Consider the following 14,983-nt stretch of genomic DNA (forward strand, 5'->3'; position numbering starts at 1 on the left):
TTTTAAGGAACTGCCAGACCGTTTTCCATAAGGGCTAGATCATTTTACATTCCCACCAGCGGAGTGTGAGATTCCAATTTTCTCACATTCTTGCCAACACTTGTTATTATCTGTCTTTTGATTAGAGCCATCCTCGTGGATGGGAAGTATCTCATTGTGGGTTTGATTTGCATTTTCCTGATGACTAATGACACAGAGCATCTTTTTATGGGCTTACTGGTTCTTGCAGATCTTTGGAGAAATGTCTATACAAGTCCTTTGCCCATTTTAAAATTGGGTTGTCTTTTTATTGCAGAGTTGTAAGAGTTCTAGATACGTCTCTTACCAAATGTATGATTTGCAGATATTTTCCTCCATTCTTTTTTTTTTCCTTCTAATGTCCTCCATGGTGTCCTTTGAAGCACAGGATTTTAAATTCTGATAAAGTCCAATTTATCTTTTTTTTTTTTTTTTGGTTGCTTGTGCTTTTGGTGCCATATCTAGAAAGTATTACCTATTCCAAGGTCATAAAAATTTACTGACATGCCTCCTAAGAACTGTTTTTTTTAAAAAATAGCTCTTATACTTAGGTCTCTCATCTATTTTAATTTTTGTATATGGTGTGAGGAAGATGTCCAAATTCTTTTGCATGTGGATGGATACCTGTCTTAGTATAACCTGATATCTTCTTTCTTTTTACTTTATAGGTGCTTTTTTTCAAGAATTTTTTTGGAGTTTATTTATTTATTTAAGTAATCTCTATCCACAATGTGGGGCTCAAACTCATGACCCTGAGATCAAGAGACACATGCTCTTCCAACTAAGCCAGCCACCTGTCCTGATGCTTTTTCACATTGTATTTTTTCTAGCTTTATTGAGATAGCATTGCCTATACCATTATATAAGTTCAAGGTGTACAACGTGTGGATTTCATACCTGGACACATTGCAAAAAACGGACACCACAGAGCTCTGGAGTCAGCCAATACCTTCCTCATTGCACATAATTACCTTTTTTTTTTTTTTTTTTTGTGAGAACATTTACCATCAACTGTCTCAACAACTTTCAAGTATATACTATAGTAATATTAACCATCATCAGTGTTTTGTATGTTAGATGACCAGAACTTATGAAACTCTAACTGGAAGTTTGTACCCTTTGACCAGTATCTCCCCAACATGGTATCTTTCTTTTCTTTTTTTTTTTTTTTTTTAAGATTTTATTTATTTATTTGACAGAGAGAGAGAGATCATGAGTAGGCAGAGAGGCAGGCAGAGAGAGAGGGGGAAGCAGGCTCCCCGCTGAGCAAGGAGCCCAATGCGCGGCTCTATCCCAAGATCCTGAGATCACGACCCGAGCCGAAGGCAGAGGCTTAACCCACTGAGCCACCCAGCAGCCCACCCCAACATGGTATCTTAATAGGCAACCAAGAGCTACCATTTACCAGGGACTTCTTACGTGCTATGCATGTCTAAAGCCTTCACACATAGCATCTGATTAAATCTCAAAATAATCCTAGAAAATATGGGCTACTACTCTTCTCATTCTACAGGTGGAGAAGCTGTGAATTAGGCTGAGGACTATCCGAAGTCACAGAGCTGACGAGTGGTGGTCTCGGAGTCCACGCAGCTGGTTTCAACAGCTCCGCCATGTTGCCCATCACTTGGGTGCTGGTGTGAGGCACTTTGGGGTTAGCAGGTTAGTGGGCGATATGTTCCTAAACAAGGGGCAGAAGACTGGAATGAAGGCCCTGCCAAGATGGAGAAGCAGTAAACCCTCCTTTCAGGAGCTGTCTTTTTGCTCAATTCAGACTTCCCTGATGTCCTTGCACGGTGTGGCTGGGAACAGGAAGGGGTGCCTTTTTGTTTTGTTTTTCCCAGCTATGAATTACTCTGTGAGGATTCCTTACTAGGAGCCATACCTTCAAACTATTGTCCTTTCTCCGGAGAGCCTCCTGGACAGCCCCTGTGAACTGTGTGCAAGGGGCAAGCCTTGAGTAAGAAACCCAGTATGAGGGCAGACCCCAGTGAACTTCTTGATGTTTGCAGTTCGTTGTTCTGGGTCCCTGCCCAGAACAGCCTGGCCTGGGAGGTCCTGAGTGACTCTGGAATGGCAAACAGTCTCTGCTCCCTGGCCCAGAGGGACTGTTTGCAGAATCAAGTGTCACATTCTTACAGATTGAATTACCCCGGGCCCAGCTGGGGCCGATCTCTGAAGAGGTGGCTACAGATGCAGCTGCCAGAGCCCCTCCTCCCCGTCCCCGCACTGCCCCCGTGGTGGCCTGGCTGCACACCCCACCCAGCGTGTGTGAACTGGAACCTTCTCCGAGCTCATCTGTGAGGGCTCCTGTGTCCCTGTCCCCTTTTTGCTTCTGTATGTGCAACCCCAACCTACATCATTTCCAGGCTCAGGGCGATTTAGGTTCCAACATATTCCAAAGGACAAAGGGACCCAAACAGGGAGTGACCATAAAGAAATCTTCCACAACGTGGGGCTATGGTGTCCATTCCCAAGGAGCTGGGTATCTCGGGCAGGCAGAAACATTGAGCGTGCTGTTCTAGAGCAAGGCTTTGGAGTCCTGGTTCAGATCAGATGTCTGCCTCTTACTAGCTGTCCAACTCTGGGCAAGTCTCTTCCCAACCCTCAGTTTCTTCATTTGTAAGGTGGGGCCAGTAAGAACTCCTTTCCTTCCATTCAAAGAATTTTTTTTTTTAATTAAGTAATCTTTAAGCCCGAGGTCGGCCTTGAACTCACGAGATCAAGAGACTGAGCCAGCCAGGCACACCCAGTAAGAGACCCTTTAAATGAGACAAAACATGTGATGCACCGGGCCCGGGGCCTGCCGCACAGTCCATGCTCAGTGAACGGGGGCTGCTGCTATTAGCAAACACGCCAGAACCCGGGGCACAGCAAGGGGCAGACTGTGCCCGTCTCTCCCTCTTGGAATAGACGACTGAGGGCTGCGGGACAGTCTGGAAAGTCTCTTGAGCGGAGACTTCAGATCTGGGACAGTTTCCCAGGGCTCTGCTGGGAGGCAGGCAGGCTGTGAGAAGATGGGATCACCTGTGACTCTCCCCAGCCCCTGCCCCACATTTGGGGAGGGAGATCTGCCCGCCCCTCGGCTGACAGCTGGCCTGAGATGGTAGGAGAGAAGGCTTGGGGCTGCTCTGAACACATTCTGGTCTTAGTCATAGCCCCCTCCGGGCCACACGATTAAGGCTCAATGTCCAGGACCGTATGGCAGCCCTCGGAGTCGAGGCCCCCTAGCAGGAGGGAGAGGAGCAGAGAGACATCTGGGAGAAGCCCTGGCCGATGACTCACGTTCTCACAGTGCGGTGGCTGCTGGGAAAGTTTCCACAGCTCAGCCCTCCCAGCGCTCCTGTGTAAAGACTCTACGGAGAGCAGGAGGCTGGGTGCAAACCAAGTGGGGGCCGGGCGCCTGCCTGAGAGCCAGACCCGGCTGATGGGAGTGTCCGGGAGCTGCCGGGGCCTGCAGCTGCTGGGCAGGGACCTTTGTCCCCCAGGCTGTCCCAGCCACCAGAACGGGCTCTCTTGAGGAGGAGCCTGGAAAGCTCCCTGCAATCCTGGCCCGATTGTGTCGAGACGGCAGGTCTGGGCAAGGGCAGGAAACCCTTCCTGGGTGGGTTGGTCGAGGACGGGGTCCCCTTGGGGCTCCCCATGGACAGGGTGAGGGCCTCCTTGGTCTCTCCCAGCCTCCATTTCCCACTGGCTCGTCAGCCACTTTTCTGAGGAACCAGCCCTCCGTCCCAGCTGGCTTGAGACAGAACCTGCGAGATTCAGGGCTGCAGGCGAGGGAGGAGGTGGTGGGGCGGAGAGACAGCAGACTCATGCCGGGAAGTGCTACTACGAGGAATGACGGGCCTCTGGGCTGAACTCACGTCTGCCAGCGGCAGGGCAGCGCACAGCGCCTCAGGGGCCGCCTCTCGCCGCCTCTCCCCGCCTCTGGCGCTCGCTCTTCTCAGGCCTCGCGGGCAACCAGCCTCTTTTTTCTCCCACAAAAGCCACCTCTGCTGGGCTTTCCCACAGGGTGGGGGCCCTGGGCCAGGTGCCGCTGGTCCTTTAGGAAGAGGCAGAGCCTGGACGGGAGCCCAGCACCCAGCTCCCGGCAGGCGCCCCAACACTGTGCCCCGAGGAGCTGAGGGGCCGCCAGGGCCGGGAGGCTTTCGCTCGGTGGCACTGCTGATGACAGCCTTGCGGGCCCGCTAAAGACAGGGTGCCAGCTGTTCTGGCTGGGGCTCAGCAAGGGGGTTGGGGACAAGCAGGCCTTGGGTCTCCGGAGAGGCACGCTCTTCAGGGGGCCCGGGAGCGCGGGGTCTCCATTCCCCGACCCCGCCGAGGACGGGCCCCTGAGCTGAATGCCGCCTGCCTGGCACTCCTCGTTGGAGAAGTCTGGACAAGCGGGCTCTGGCAGGAAGTGCCCGTGACTGCTGGCTGGCCGAGGGGCAGACAGATGCTGTCGGGAGCGCTGGGAGTACAAACCCAGGCTGGTGGGGTGGGCGGCCAGGGAGCCAGCCGTGCAGATGGTGCTAAGTGAAACCTGATGTGGCGACATGAGGATCCGCACAGCGCCTCACAAACAGCCTTCCCTGGGATGCTTTAGATTGAGTTTTGTGGCTATGACGCGAAGGAGCCTCACATGTCAGGATAAAAATAGCTCTGGCCTCAATAGGCAAAACGACTTACAGTTCAACAAAACCAGATGCAAAAGCCTTTGTGGCCCGGCCCAGAGCCGGCGGGGTCCCTGCTGGCTCCCTGCCCTCTCGCCCGTCTCCCTCCCCCGTGGCAGGGGGCATCAGGACCCCGCCGCCCAGAGCATGTGGAGGAAAGGCCGGGGGGCCGGGGCAGATCCAGGCCCTGTGGCCGACTGGCAGGGCAGGCTTGAGAAGGTGACGCCCTCTCTGGGGCCAGTTCCTGTCTGGGAACCCCGCGGGGGTAAGAAGCCTAGCACAGTGCCTGGCATGGGGATTGCTCCGAGGCGGGGACTGCATGACTGGGAGGCTGGCACGGAACCCAGGGACACAGGTGGGGAAGGGGCAGCTTCCCTTACGGGATCAAGGGGCTGGAAGAAAAGGAGGCCTCGGACTCCAAGCAGCAGGGTCTCGGGAGGCGTGGAGCCTGCTGAATCAGAGGGCCCAGGCCCCAAGGCCACATGGATAAAAGGGTGGCGAAGACGTTGTGACAACGGCACCCTTGGGGCTCGATCTAAGGGGCAGTTACCTTCTTTGCTGTGAGCCGGCCCCAGGGGAGCCCCCGGCCCTGGGCAGTGACCCACATCCGGGGGGCTTTCCAGCTGCCTGCTTCAGAGGAAGAGATAAGCTAATGGGCCACAGCAGGGCCCTGGAGGAATATCCAGCTGACAGGGCAGTAGAGAGGGGCAGTGCCAGGAAAGACTGCTGCTGGGGGTGGGGGCAAGGGCGGCACTAGAGAGACACAGGAGGAAGGGGTCTGAGGGCCATCTCTGAGACCGAGCCTGTGTTGCAGAGGGCTAGGCTGTCCACCTGGCGACAAGCAAAGACCTGCGCAGTGGTGCTAGGGGAATGTTCGATATGGCGCTGGTGACGGGGCAGCCAGGTTTGGCATCCCCTCCTTCTAGCATGATAACGACTGAAAGGTACTAACCCCTCCTGGGCGCCCAACTATGGGCATTCAGAGATGAGTACAACTTAGAGCCTTCTGACCCTGGCACCCAAGCCGTCTGGAAGAGTATGTAGGAAGGAGGCCTTTTAAGGCTCCAAGAGCAACAGAGAAGGCTTTTGGGGCTGGGAACTCGTCTGGTGCGGCTGGAGGAAGTGGAGGCAGGAGGCATGAGTTGCTGAGGCCACTGAGGCCAGAAGGGGGCCCCTGAAGTCACTGTGCAGAGGAGGGCTACCCTCCAGAGATAGGCCAGGCTGGGGCCGTGGCCCACCGCCCCACAGGAGAAGCATGGACTGCTGGCCTGGCCACCACTGCTCTGCTCCCCTCCTTGGGTGGTAGAAGTTTCCAGGGCTGGCCAAGTGCTTTTCTCCTCTAAGCGTCGGGGTGAAGACAGGAGACTCTCAGGCTGGGCTCCTGGGTCAGCACCAACACCTACTACAACCTTCCTCTCCTAGCTAAGAATGACAACAGTGCTTTCTCTCACAGTTGTCGTGAGGAGTCGAGGGGCTACCCCACAGCTTATTTCCGTGAGGTGACACTCTGGACAACAGCGTCCGGTCCTAACAAGCTTAATGTATTACAGTCACCGTTACTACTGGGAACAATGCCCAGGGATGGCTTCTTGGGTTTCTTCTAGAACTTGTTTGTAAATTTGGCCACACCAGCCAGGATGATAAGGAACGAAATGGAATCAGAACATTTCATCTCTGCCCATTTTTAGAGCCGGGGTGAAACTCCACCTTGGACCAGAGAACCCCACAGGGCTCAATAATGTAAGTAGTTATCCCATTAAGAACGCGCCTGCTGGGCTGGAAGGAAAGGAAAGGGAAGACCGGGTTTTGGGGGCAAACATCAGTCCTGGGCTGACCTCTGACCTCAGACAGCCACACTGCTGTGGCGCCTGGCCAAGGCAGCTCCCTGTCCTGCAGCGGGAACATCCAGGGCCCAGGAGGGCCCAGCATGTCTCAAATAAGGGACTGATCCCGGAAGCCTCCTACTTCTGCTGAGCCTTTGGCTTGAAGGGGGCTCATCACCCCCTCTCCTCAGAGCGTAGGGGGCCTCAGCCTGCGTCCCTGAGTGGAGGCGGGCAGAGAATGCACAAAAGCTGCCCACCCAGAGGAGACCCAAGAGGTTGTTTCCATTTCATTTCACCAAATCGCAATTAGGAGACAGCAGGACTCGGGCTTCCTTCAGGGCTGCCCACCCAGGTAGCCCCCTCCTGAATGCCCCCGAGGTGAGCCTCTTCCGGGCCTGGGGCTCTGTGACGGTCAGCAACCAAGTGGTGGTGGGAGAAGCAAGACCATCAGCTCTGCTCACACACTCTGCCCTGGAGGGGGCGATGTCTGCACAAGGCCTGGTGGGAGGAACTCCCCCTGCGGGCAACTCTGCAGGCCCCAGGGACTGCAGCCAAGGTGCCTTTAAGCCCCTGAGGCAGCTTCCCAGGTGGTGATGCTGCCCCAGCCCTCGCACTAAACCTGCACCATTTGAGTTTACAGACCCAGGGAGCAAGCAGGCTGGGCCACTGAGCTCCTTGCAAACGCAAGGATTTCATCTTTGCTCCACTCCCTGCCTCCCTGGCTTTCCGGAAAGACCCTTCACTGCGGGGGTGGGGTTTCTCTATCCTAAAAGGACATAGCACAGCACAGTCGTGCCCTAGAGAGCCAGAGGAAAGCCAAATCCAAACAGGAAGAGGGGCTGGCCTTGTAGCCTCTGTCCACGTGCATGCCCGGATGGAAACAGAAAGAATGACCCTCTTGCATGCCTGAGAAGCCCTGGGAGAAGGAGCAGCCCACAGATGAATGACTGTACACTTCCTGCGTGCTTTCTGACCCAAACAGCCACCCCCCACGTCCTTGGTGCCTGGCCAGTGCCTTCCCCAAGGCGGCTGAAGCAGGAGAGGGGATGGGGCCCAGCTCTGGCTTCCTGTGCTCTTCTCTTTACTGGTTTGAACTTGACCTTTTGAAATCATGGACCCACTTAAAAAATCTGGTGCCAGCTGCGGCCAGGCACGCACGTGTGGTTCCCACACTCTCTGCAGGGAACATGTGAGTGTCAGGCTGAGAGCACGTGGCGGCCCACAGTGCTGTGGAGCCTTGAGGCAAGAAGTGATACTGACCGTAGGCGCTTCCTTAGCGTTCTCTCCAGGATGGAATTTCTCCCATCTGGCACACTTGGTTGTTTTTCTATGAATTCAGGGTGTCGCTGGCTGATGTGAGCCAGTCCGACAGCCCTGGTGAGCTGGGGCAAATCTTCACCACCTCAGCCCCGTCAGCAGCCCAGCCACCTGGGCAGGGCCAGGAGCCAGGGTTCCGAGCACCTAGCTGTCTGAGACTCCCCTCAGCTCCTGCTCCCCAGCAGCTGAGAGGTGGGGCTCCTGGAACTCCCAGGTCTGGGCCTCCCCGGGGCACACGCCTCTCCCACTCCAGCAGGCCTGGGCCCTGGGCCATTTGCCAGCACATCCCTCTGCTGATGAGTAAGCACTTTAAGAAGTCATCAGCTTCTTGGTGCCCAGAGAAAGAGGAAAAACACCTTAGAGGTAGAGGGACAGATCTGGGAGTCCCGGAGACTGAGACAGAGGTGTCCTTCCCCTGCCTGAGGCTGCACTGCCTCAGGTTTGGCCTCCCTCACCCTGAGGAGGAGAGAAGATTCCTTCCGGACAACTGCTTCCTGTGGAGGGAGATCTGAGGGCTGGCTCCGACCCACAGGATGCCTTCTCGCTCTGCCCCTCTTGCAGTCACTTCTCACCCTCAGCCCCTCGAGGCTGTTCCTCTGCCCTCTCACCGAGACCCCACCCCCACGCCATGCCTTGCTGCCCACACTCAACCTCTGGCATTCTTGCCATCTGTCCCAGGGACTTAGGGGTGCCGAGCGCTGACGTGGGACACAGGATGGAGAATGGACTCCCGGGCTGCGGGACAGAGGGTGGGGACCTCCCCGAGTGTCCCAGGGTCAGGATATGGGAGCCTCCCAAGCATGGCCTCTGACTGCCTGGAGGAAACTGGGCTCCTGGGCAAGGAAGCCGCTGCATCCTGGGGAAACAGGAGAAGGAAACTGCGCTGCCACCAGAGCCCCTTTCCTTGCTTCAGGCAGAAACAGCTGGATACTTGGGACCAGCTGCAGGCAGAGCACGTGCAGCAGCAGGGGCCTGAAGCCTGGGGTCTTATGTGATACCCCACTGCAGGAGCTGGGAGAGGCCCTGACTTCACATGTCACCAGGGAGATGTCTTTAGTGCACTGGCCTTCTGTGACTTGGCCTGGCAGCCCTGGGGGCTCCGCTGAGCAGGTGTTCTCAGAGCAGGGTACCAGAGCGCCCCCGGGGGCGCAGTCTGCTAGAGTGGCAGGACAGAAGCTGCCGCTGCAAGGTCCTCAATCTTTTTGACTTTTGGCTTCGGCATCAAAGGAGGAGCCATCTAGGACCTTGTAACTGGATGTCAAGAACCACTCAGGAGACAAAGACATACCCCAGGCAAACACCCAAGATTTGCTGGGACTTTCCTATCAACTTGCATCCTTGGCATTTCCCAGGATCACGTCCCTGGAGGGAACTGACGTCTGCCTGGGAGGGAGGAGTTGGGAGTTGCACTGGCCTAGGGAGGAGAGCCTCCTGCCATTTGGAAGGACCCCGAAGGGCGAGCCCCAGGGACACCATGGCCACCTTCATGTCCAAGGACTGCCCAGAAACATCCTGTTTGAATCATCCCCTCTCTTGCCTGGGCTGCCTGCCATATTGTTGGCTATTTTTAGCTCCCTGATGAGGAAGGAAATGGCTGCCCAGTCTTCCACCTGTGAGGCCCAAGGCTCCAAAGCCCCCGATTCCTGACTGGGGAGACGCTGCCCCAGCGAAAGGGACAATCAGCTGATTCAGATGGTGTTATATTCAGCTGATGGTTCAAAAGTATGAACGGAGCACGAAGATGAGAAAAAGGGGATGTGAGGGCCTCTTGCGGGGGTGGGGAGGCAGCAGGAGGCCAAGGTCTGCCTGCCTCTCAGAAAGCAGAGGAAACTTCTGACTGCTCACACCCTACTGGAGCTCTGGAGCTCAAGAGCGACGGCCCAGAGTGCCCAGTCTAGGACGAGACTGAGCACCAGCATTCCCAGGGCCCCTGGCTGCAGCCAGAAGGGGATTACTTACCGGGAGTATTCAGCAGGTTGGCTCTGCCAGGGGTGGGCACCTGAAGCTCTGAGTGGCTGACCCGGAGGTCAGGGCCATCCAGGGGGCCTGGGTCATCCGTCTGGCCTGCAGGGGAGGAAGCAATTTCTGCCAACACCTCTAGATCCTTCAGGATAACCTGGGGGAGAAAAACAAAGGATGAAGGACAAGGGCCTCTGGAGAGCTGTGGGTGGAGACAGAAAGCTGCCTCCAGTGGGTGGAGAGGGGTCTGCAGAGGGTGACAGGCTGGTGAAAGCCGGCAAGACTATGGCGGTTAATAGTGCTCAGAAAGTTCTGCAAAAGATAAGGACTGAAGAAAACACAGGCGGGAGATGGGGGCAAGTGGAGGAAAGAAGCTGGAGTCAGAAGCCTGGGAGTAAGCTCTCCCACCACCACTCCTCTCTAGTCCCCCAAGCAGGGATCTGAGAGGTGCCTGGAAGATGTGGGACTCAGGCACCGGGGTGCAGCCCATGTGGTGTGTGTCCCAGGGCTCCTGGGCTGGCCATGCCCCAAGGCTAACCCTGTGAGGGACTGACAGTGCTCACTAGGCACCATAGGGCTGGTGTGTTGGCCACAGCTCGGCCCACTGTCTGGTCACAGAGCAGACTCTCCTCCAGAGGTGACTCCAGGCTTCCCTCTACATTCAGAACGGGACTCTGGGCTCCCAAGAAGGGGACTTCCTCCTAGACATGTCATTCAATTCTCAGCTGCCTCCTTGATGGTCATACACGGGCCTGATCCCCACCTGCCTTGTTCTTCCAGGGAAGACAGAGAGGTGAGCACGGAGAACAGCTGAGCGTGAGCTCCGGTCGGTGCTGTGTGTCACAAGGCTCCCCGGGGCTGCTTCAGAACCCAAAGCCCCCATGCCCTTAGAGGCTGCCTGCCCCCGCACAGCACTCATCCCCTCTCGCTCTTTACGCACATCCACGGCCAGCAGGGTGCCGAGCACACTGCAGGGAAGGCTGCCTGCCCCTTCCCTCCCCCAACTCTTCTTTGCTCACAAGAGGAACATGCCTGGCCTAGCACACTTGTGCCCCCAGGACTGTCTGTGGTGCTTGGCATCTGCCTGCTGGGCACGGACAGGTGACTAGGGACAGATGAATTGCCATGGCAACCACGGGCTTTGGTCCTGGACCCATGGCAGTGACACAGAGCATCGGTGGCTGGGGCTACAGTGGGGCTGGGGGGGTGGGTCGTGTGTACCATGACAGACCAGCTGGCTGGAATATGGTGACAGCAGTCAAGAGAAGGCAACTGCAGGGCTTTTTATGGGATGGTGAAAATGTTCTGGAGTTAGATAGTAGTGATGGTCACACAACCTTGTAAATACGCTAAAAACCACTGAACTGTATATATTTTTTAAAAGATTTTTTTAAAAAAATTTATTTAAGAGAGAATGAGAGAGAGAGATAGAGAGCAGGAGTGGGGGGTGGGCGAGGGAGAAGCAGGCTCCCTGCTGAGCAAGGAGCCCAACGTGGAACTTGATCCCAAGACCCTGGGATCATGACCTGAGCTGAAGGCAGACGCTTAACCAACTGAGCCACCCAGGTGCCCTGAACTGTGTATTTTAAAAGGGTAAATTTCGTCTAAAAAAAAAAAAAAAAAAAAAAAAAAAAAGGACAACGCTACTGTCCTCTCCTCAAAGCTTCAGAGTGGTTCCTGTCTCAATGCAAGTGACCTGCCAATGCGTCCTCCTGCCTGGCCCTGGTCGTCACTTCTGGTATCCTGTCTGTGAGCCCTGGCCCCAGGCCTGCTCCCAGCAGCACAGCACGCCCAGCACTCAACTGTCCCACAAGCCCACGGTGGCTTTGCTCCCCATCCTGCCATGCTCCAGCCTCCTTCAGGCTGGACACAGCACTCACTCACACACACATCACCTCCCACGTCTAACTGTGTCCTTTCCATCGTTGCTCCCGGGCTCTCAGCACCGCCGGAGTGCAACCCCCTCCTCCCCAAGTGCCAGCCACTGTGCTGGGTGCCGGGACCACAGGGGAATCCAACATGCCTCTCCCCACGGCCCAGCGGGGAGACCCACGCTCGCCTGGCCTCTCATGCACAGGTATATGTAATTTTGGAACATTCTGACCACTGGGCCTGCAGGGGACAGATCCATGCTGGCTGAAGATCGTGGCGGCTAAGCGGCCTAGACAGATGGCAGCAACGAGGGCGCTCCTATGCCCAGGCCAAGAGCTGGGGGCCTGGTAGGGCGAGGCTCCGGAGCCGCGAGGCCCCGGGCCATCTGCTCTCCAGGAAGCTCTCTACTTCGGCGGTGGCGGTGGAAGTGGACACCGGAGGGAGAGGGTGGGCCGGGGGAAAAGACAGCCAGGGGGGCGACAGCGCCGCGCTCCACAGAGACAGTGGCCCGAGCACGGGCTACGCACTCAAGATGCTCAACCATCCAAGCAAGCCACAGTCTGGAGGGCAGGGAGGTGAGGGGAGAGTACCTAACTCAGGGCTTGCCTCAGAAAGTTAAACAGAGTCACCACACTTCCGCCCTCAGTGTTTACCCAAGAGGCCCGAAAACGTGTCCACCCAGGACTCACACAGACGTGTTTGCACCATCAGTGTTCATCACGGCTAGAAAACGGAAATAACCCTAAGGTCCTGACACCGATTCTGATGTGTTTTTTTCTGATTCCAGCTGGGGGGGGCCTACAATTCAACTCAGTTCTGACCAGCTGCCTGGAGGGAGCGGCAGACCCCGCAGGGTGAGGGTTCAGTGCTATGAGACTGCCTTTCCCTCCCCTCCCCCTGGCTTTAGGTGCCAATCCCAAGGCCAGGCTGTCACTTGTGCTTCTGATGACTGGCTATAGAGCTGAGGTTCCCATGACCCACTCCTCGGGTTTGAGTCCTTTGCTAGAGCGGCTTGCGGTACTCAGAGAAACACTTTACTGACTAGATCACTGGTTTCATATAAAAAGATGTAACTCAGGAATGGCCAGATAAAAGAGAGGCACAGGGCACAGTTTGTGCAAAGGAGCCCAGAGCTTCATACTCCCTGAGGCATCACTTTCCCAAATCTCCAGATGGTCACCAATTCAGAAGTTCTCCAAACCCTACCCTATGGGTTTTTCCGGAGGCTTCATCACATAGGTAGAGCTGATGAAATCCACTGGCTGTTGTCAGCTGGTTCAACCTCCGGACCCCCTCTCCTCCTTGAACTTGGGTTGGAAGTTCAATGCTCTCATTGCGTGGCTGGTTCTCCTGGCAACCAGCCCCCCATCCTTTTGGGCATCCATGTTGCCTCACTAACCTAACAAAAGTCACCTATATTATTTTCAACACTCAGGAAATTCCAAGGGTTTTTGGACCTGTGTGCCCGAACGAGGAATGAAGCCCAAATATGCACCGTTCACTGTGTATCACAACAGCACAAACGAAAATGTATATCAACCGATAAATGGGTAAGTAGAACGGGGCATATCCACACGAGGACCCATTATTTGGCAAGAAAAGGAATGAAGTTCTGATACCTGCTATAAAACAGATGAACCTTGAAAACATTTGCTAAGTAAGAGAAGCCAGATGCAAAAGGCCACATACTGTACGATGATTCCATTTATGTGAAATGTTCAGACCAGGCAAATCTATAGAGACAGAGCATAGCCTGTAGCGGCCGGGGGCTGGGGGAGGGAGACATGGGGAGCGACTGCTGGTTGGTACAGGGTTTCTCTCTGGGATGGGAAAAATGTTCTGGGATTAGATAGTGATGTCTGCACAACCTTGTGAAAATAATAAAATCCACTAAGGTGTACATTTTACTTTTTAAAAAGGTTTTTTAAGTTATCCTTACACCCAACACGGGGCTTAAACTCACGACCCCAAGATCAAGAGTTACCTGCTCCACCCACTGAGCCAGCCAGGCGCCCCTCAATTGTATACTTTAAAAGGGCAAATTTTATGGTTGACGAACTGTATCTAAAAAGAGAAGAGAATCAAGTCAACCCCAATCAAATTGGCACCCTAAGTCCCAGTCCAGAGGTACGTGTAGAGCAGTTTGCTCTTGCTGTGCCCACGGCCCAGGGTGGTGGGGCCTCGCTGACTCCCCACAATCCTGCGCCTAGTTCTGACCCCCCAGAAGGCTGAGGGCACTCAGGGAGGAGCCCTGTGTGCCTTTGTCTCCCGGCATCAGCCAGCCCCACCGTGGCCCGGAGCCGCAGGCTGCTCCTCCCCAGGCCGGCTGTGTGGCTGGGCCGAGGCACACATCTCCTTGGTGGCAAATCCTGGCGGTCAGATGTGGCCGGTGAGGAAAGCACAGGGCAGCCGGGGCCAGGCTGGCACTCAGCTACATCCTGGCCCCACAGAGCTATAGGGGCCCACACCAGGCTTCTGGCGGGTACTTATTCCCCTACCAGAGAAGATGCTTGTGAAGAACCACCGGCACCTGACAGGCCTGGCCCACACTCGGAGCAGCCTGGGGGCTAGGCTGCAAGGGACCAGGAGACCAGAGGAGGAAGCTCTCCTCTCCAGCTAGAATTAATACCCTCATTTGCTCTCAGTCTCCTGGTGCAGAGAGTGACCTGCTCAAGGGATCAGGGAACCCGCTTCAAACACAACTCCGGCCCTGAAACCAGAGCCCGATAAGCTACACTGGGCTTTGTGGTCAGACAGTCCTGACTCTCAGTCAGTTAACTTCACCCCTCGGACCCCTCCCCCAGATCCATAAGCACCCACTGTGGGCCGGGGGCTGTGCTGGCTGGAGACGAAGCGCAACCGGATGGCCCTGCCTCTCAAGACAGTGACCCTGGGGAGGGAGACAGGCGGTAAACAAACACTTACAATGCCATGCATGTGCAGCCTGGCCTGTGGGGAGCAAGAGGCCGAAGAAGTACCGGGAGAGCGGTCCGCCAGGGAACCAGGCGCAGAGGGAGGCACACAAAGCATCCTCTTAACTAGTATCCACCTTTCACGGACACGGAGTCCAAGTCACGTGGCACGATCCAGGAACCAGAGCTTTCATCCAGCTCTGGAGTGGGGCATGGGGTTGGGGTAGGTGTTACACAGCAGACAGCAGGCCCTAAACGGAGTCATTTGGGCTAAATCCCAGCACACACCAAGACTTAATATCTATCGTAATTGCAGTTTCAACATTTGGCCAGTCAACAAGGAATTACTTGATCAGCACTAGTGAGGTAATCCTCCTAGCAGACCCCTTCCGGTCCTCTTTTTCAGAAAGGTGACCTTGCCTGAAACAATACA

The 14,983-nt window shown here is 55.6% G+C and overlaps 1 protein-coding gene across 1 annotated transcript in view; it reads right to left on the reverse strand.

Moving 5' to 3' along the window:
* VAC14 (VAC14 component of PIKFYVE complex) overlaps window positions 1–14,983 on the reverse strand; it is a 99,157-nt gene that overhangs the window by 40,646 nt on the left and 43,528 nt on the right. The window contains exon 13 of the mRNA XM_047710622.1: window positions 9,767–9,923. Coding sequence (XP_047566578.1) covers window positions 9,767–9,923 — 157 coding nt within the window. The remainder of the gene's footprint in view (window positions 1–9,766; window positions 9,924–14,983) is intronic.

This window comes from Lutra lutra, chromosome 17, assembly GCF_902655055.1.
Source record: "Lutra lutra chromosome 17, mLutLut1.2, whole genome shotgun sequence".
Taxonomy (NCBI): Eukaryota; Metazoa; Chordata; class Mammalia; order Carnivora; family Mustelidae; genus Lutra; species Lutra lutra.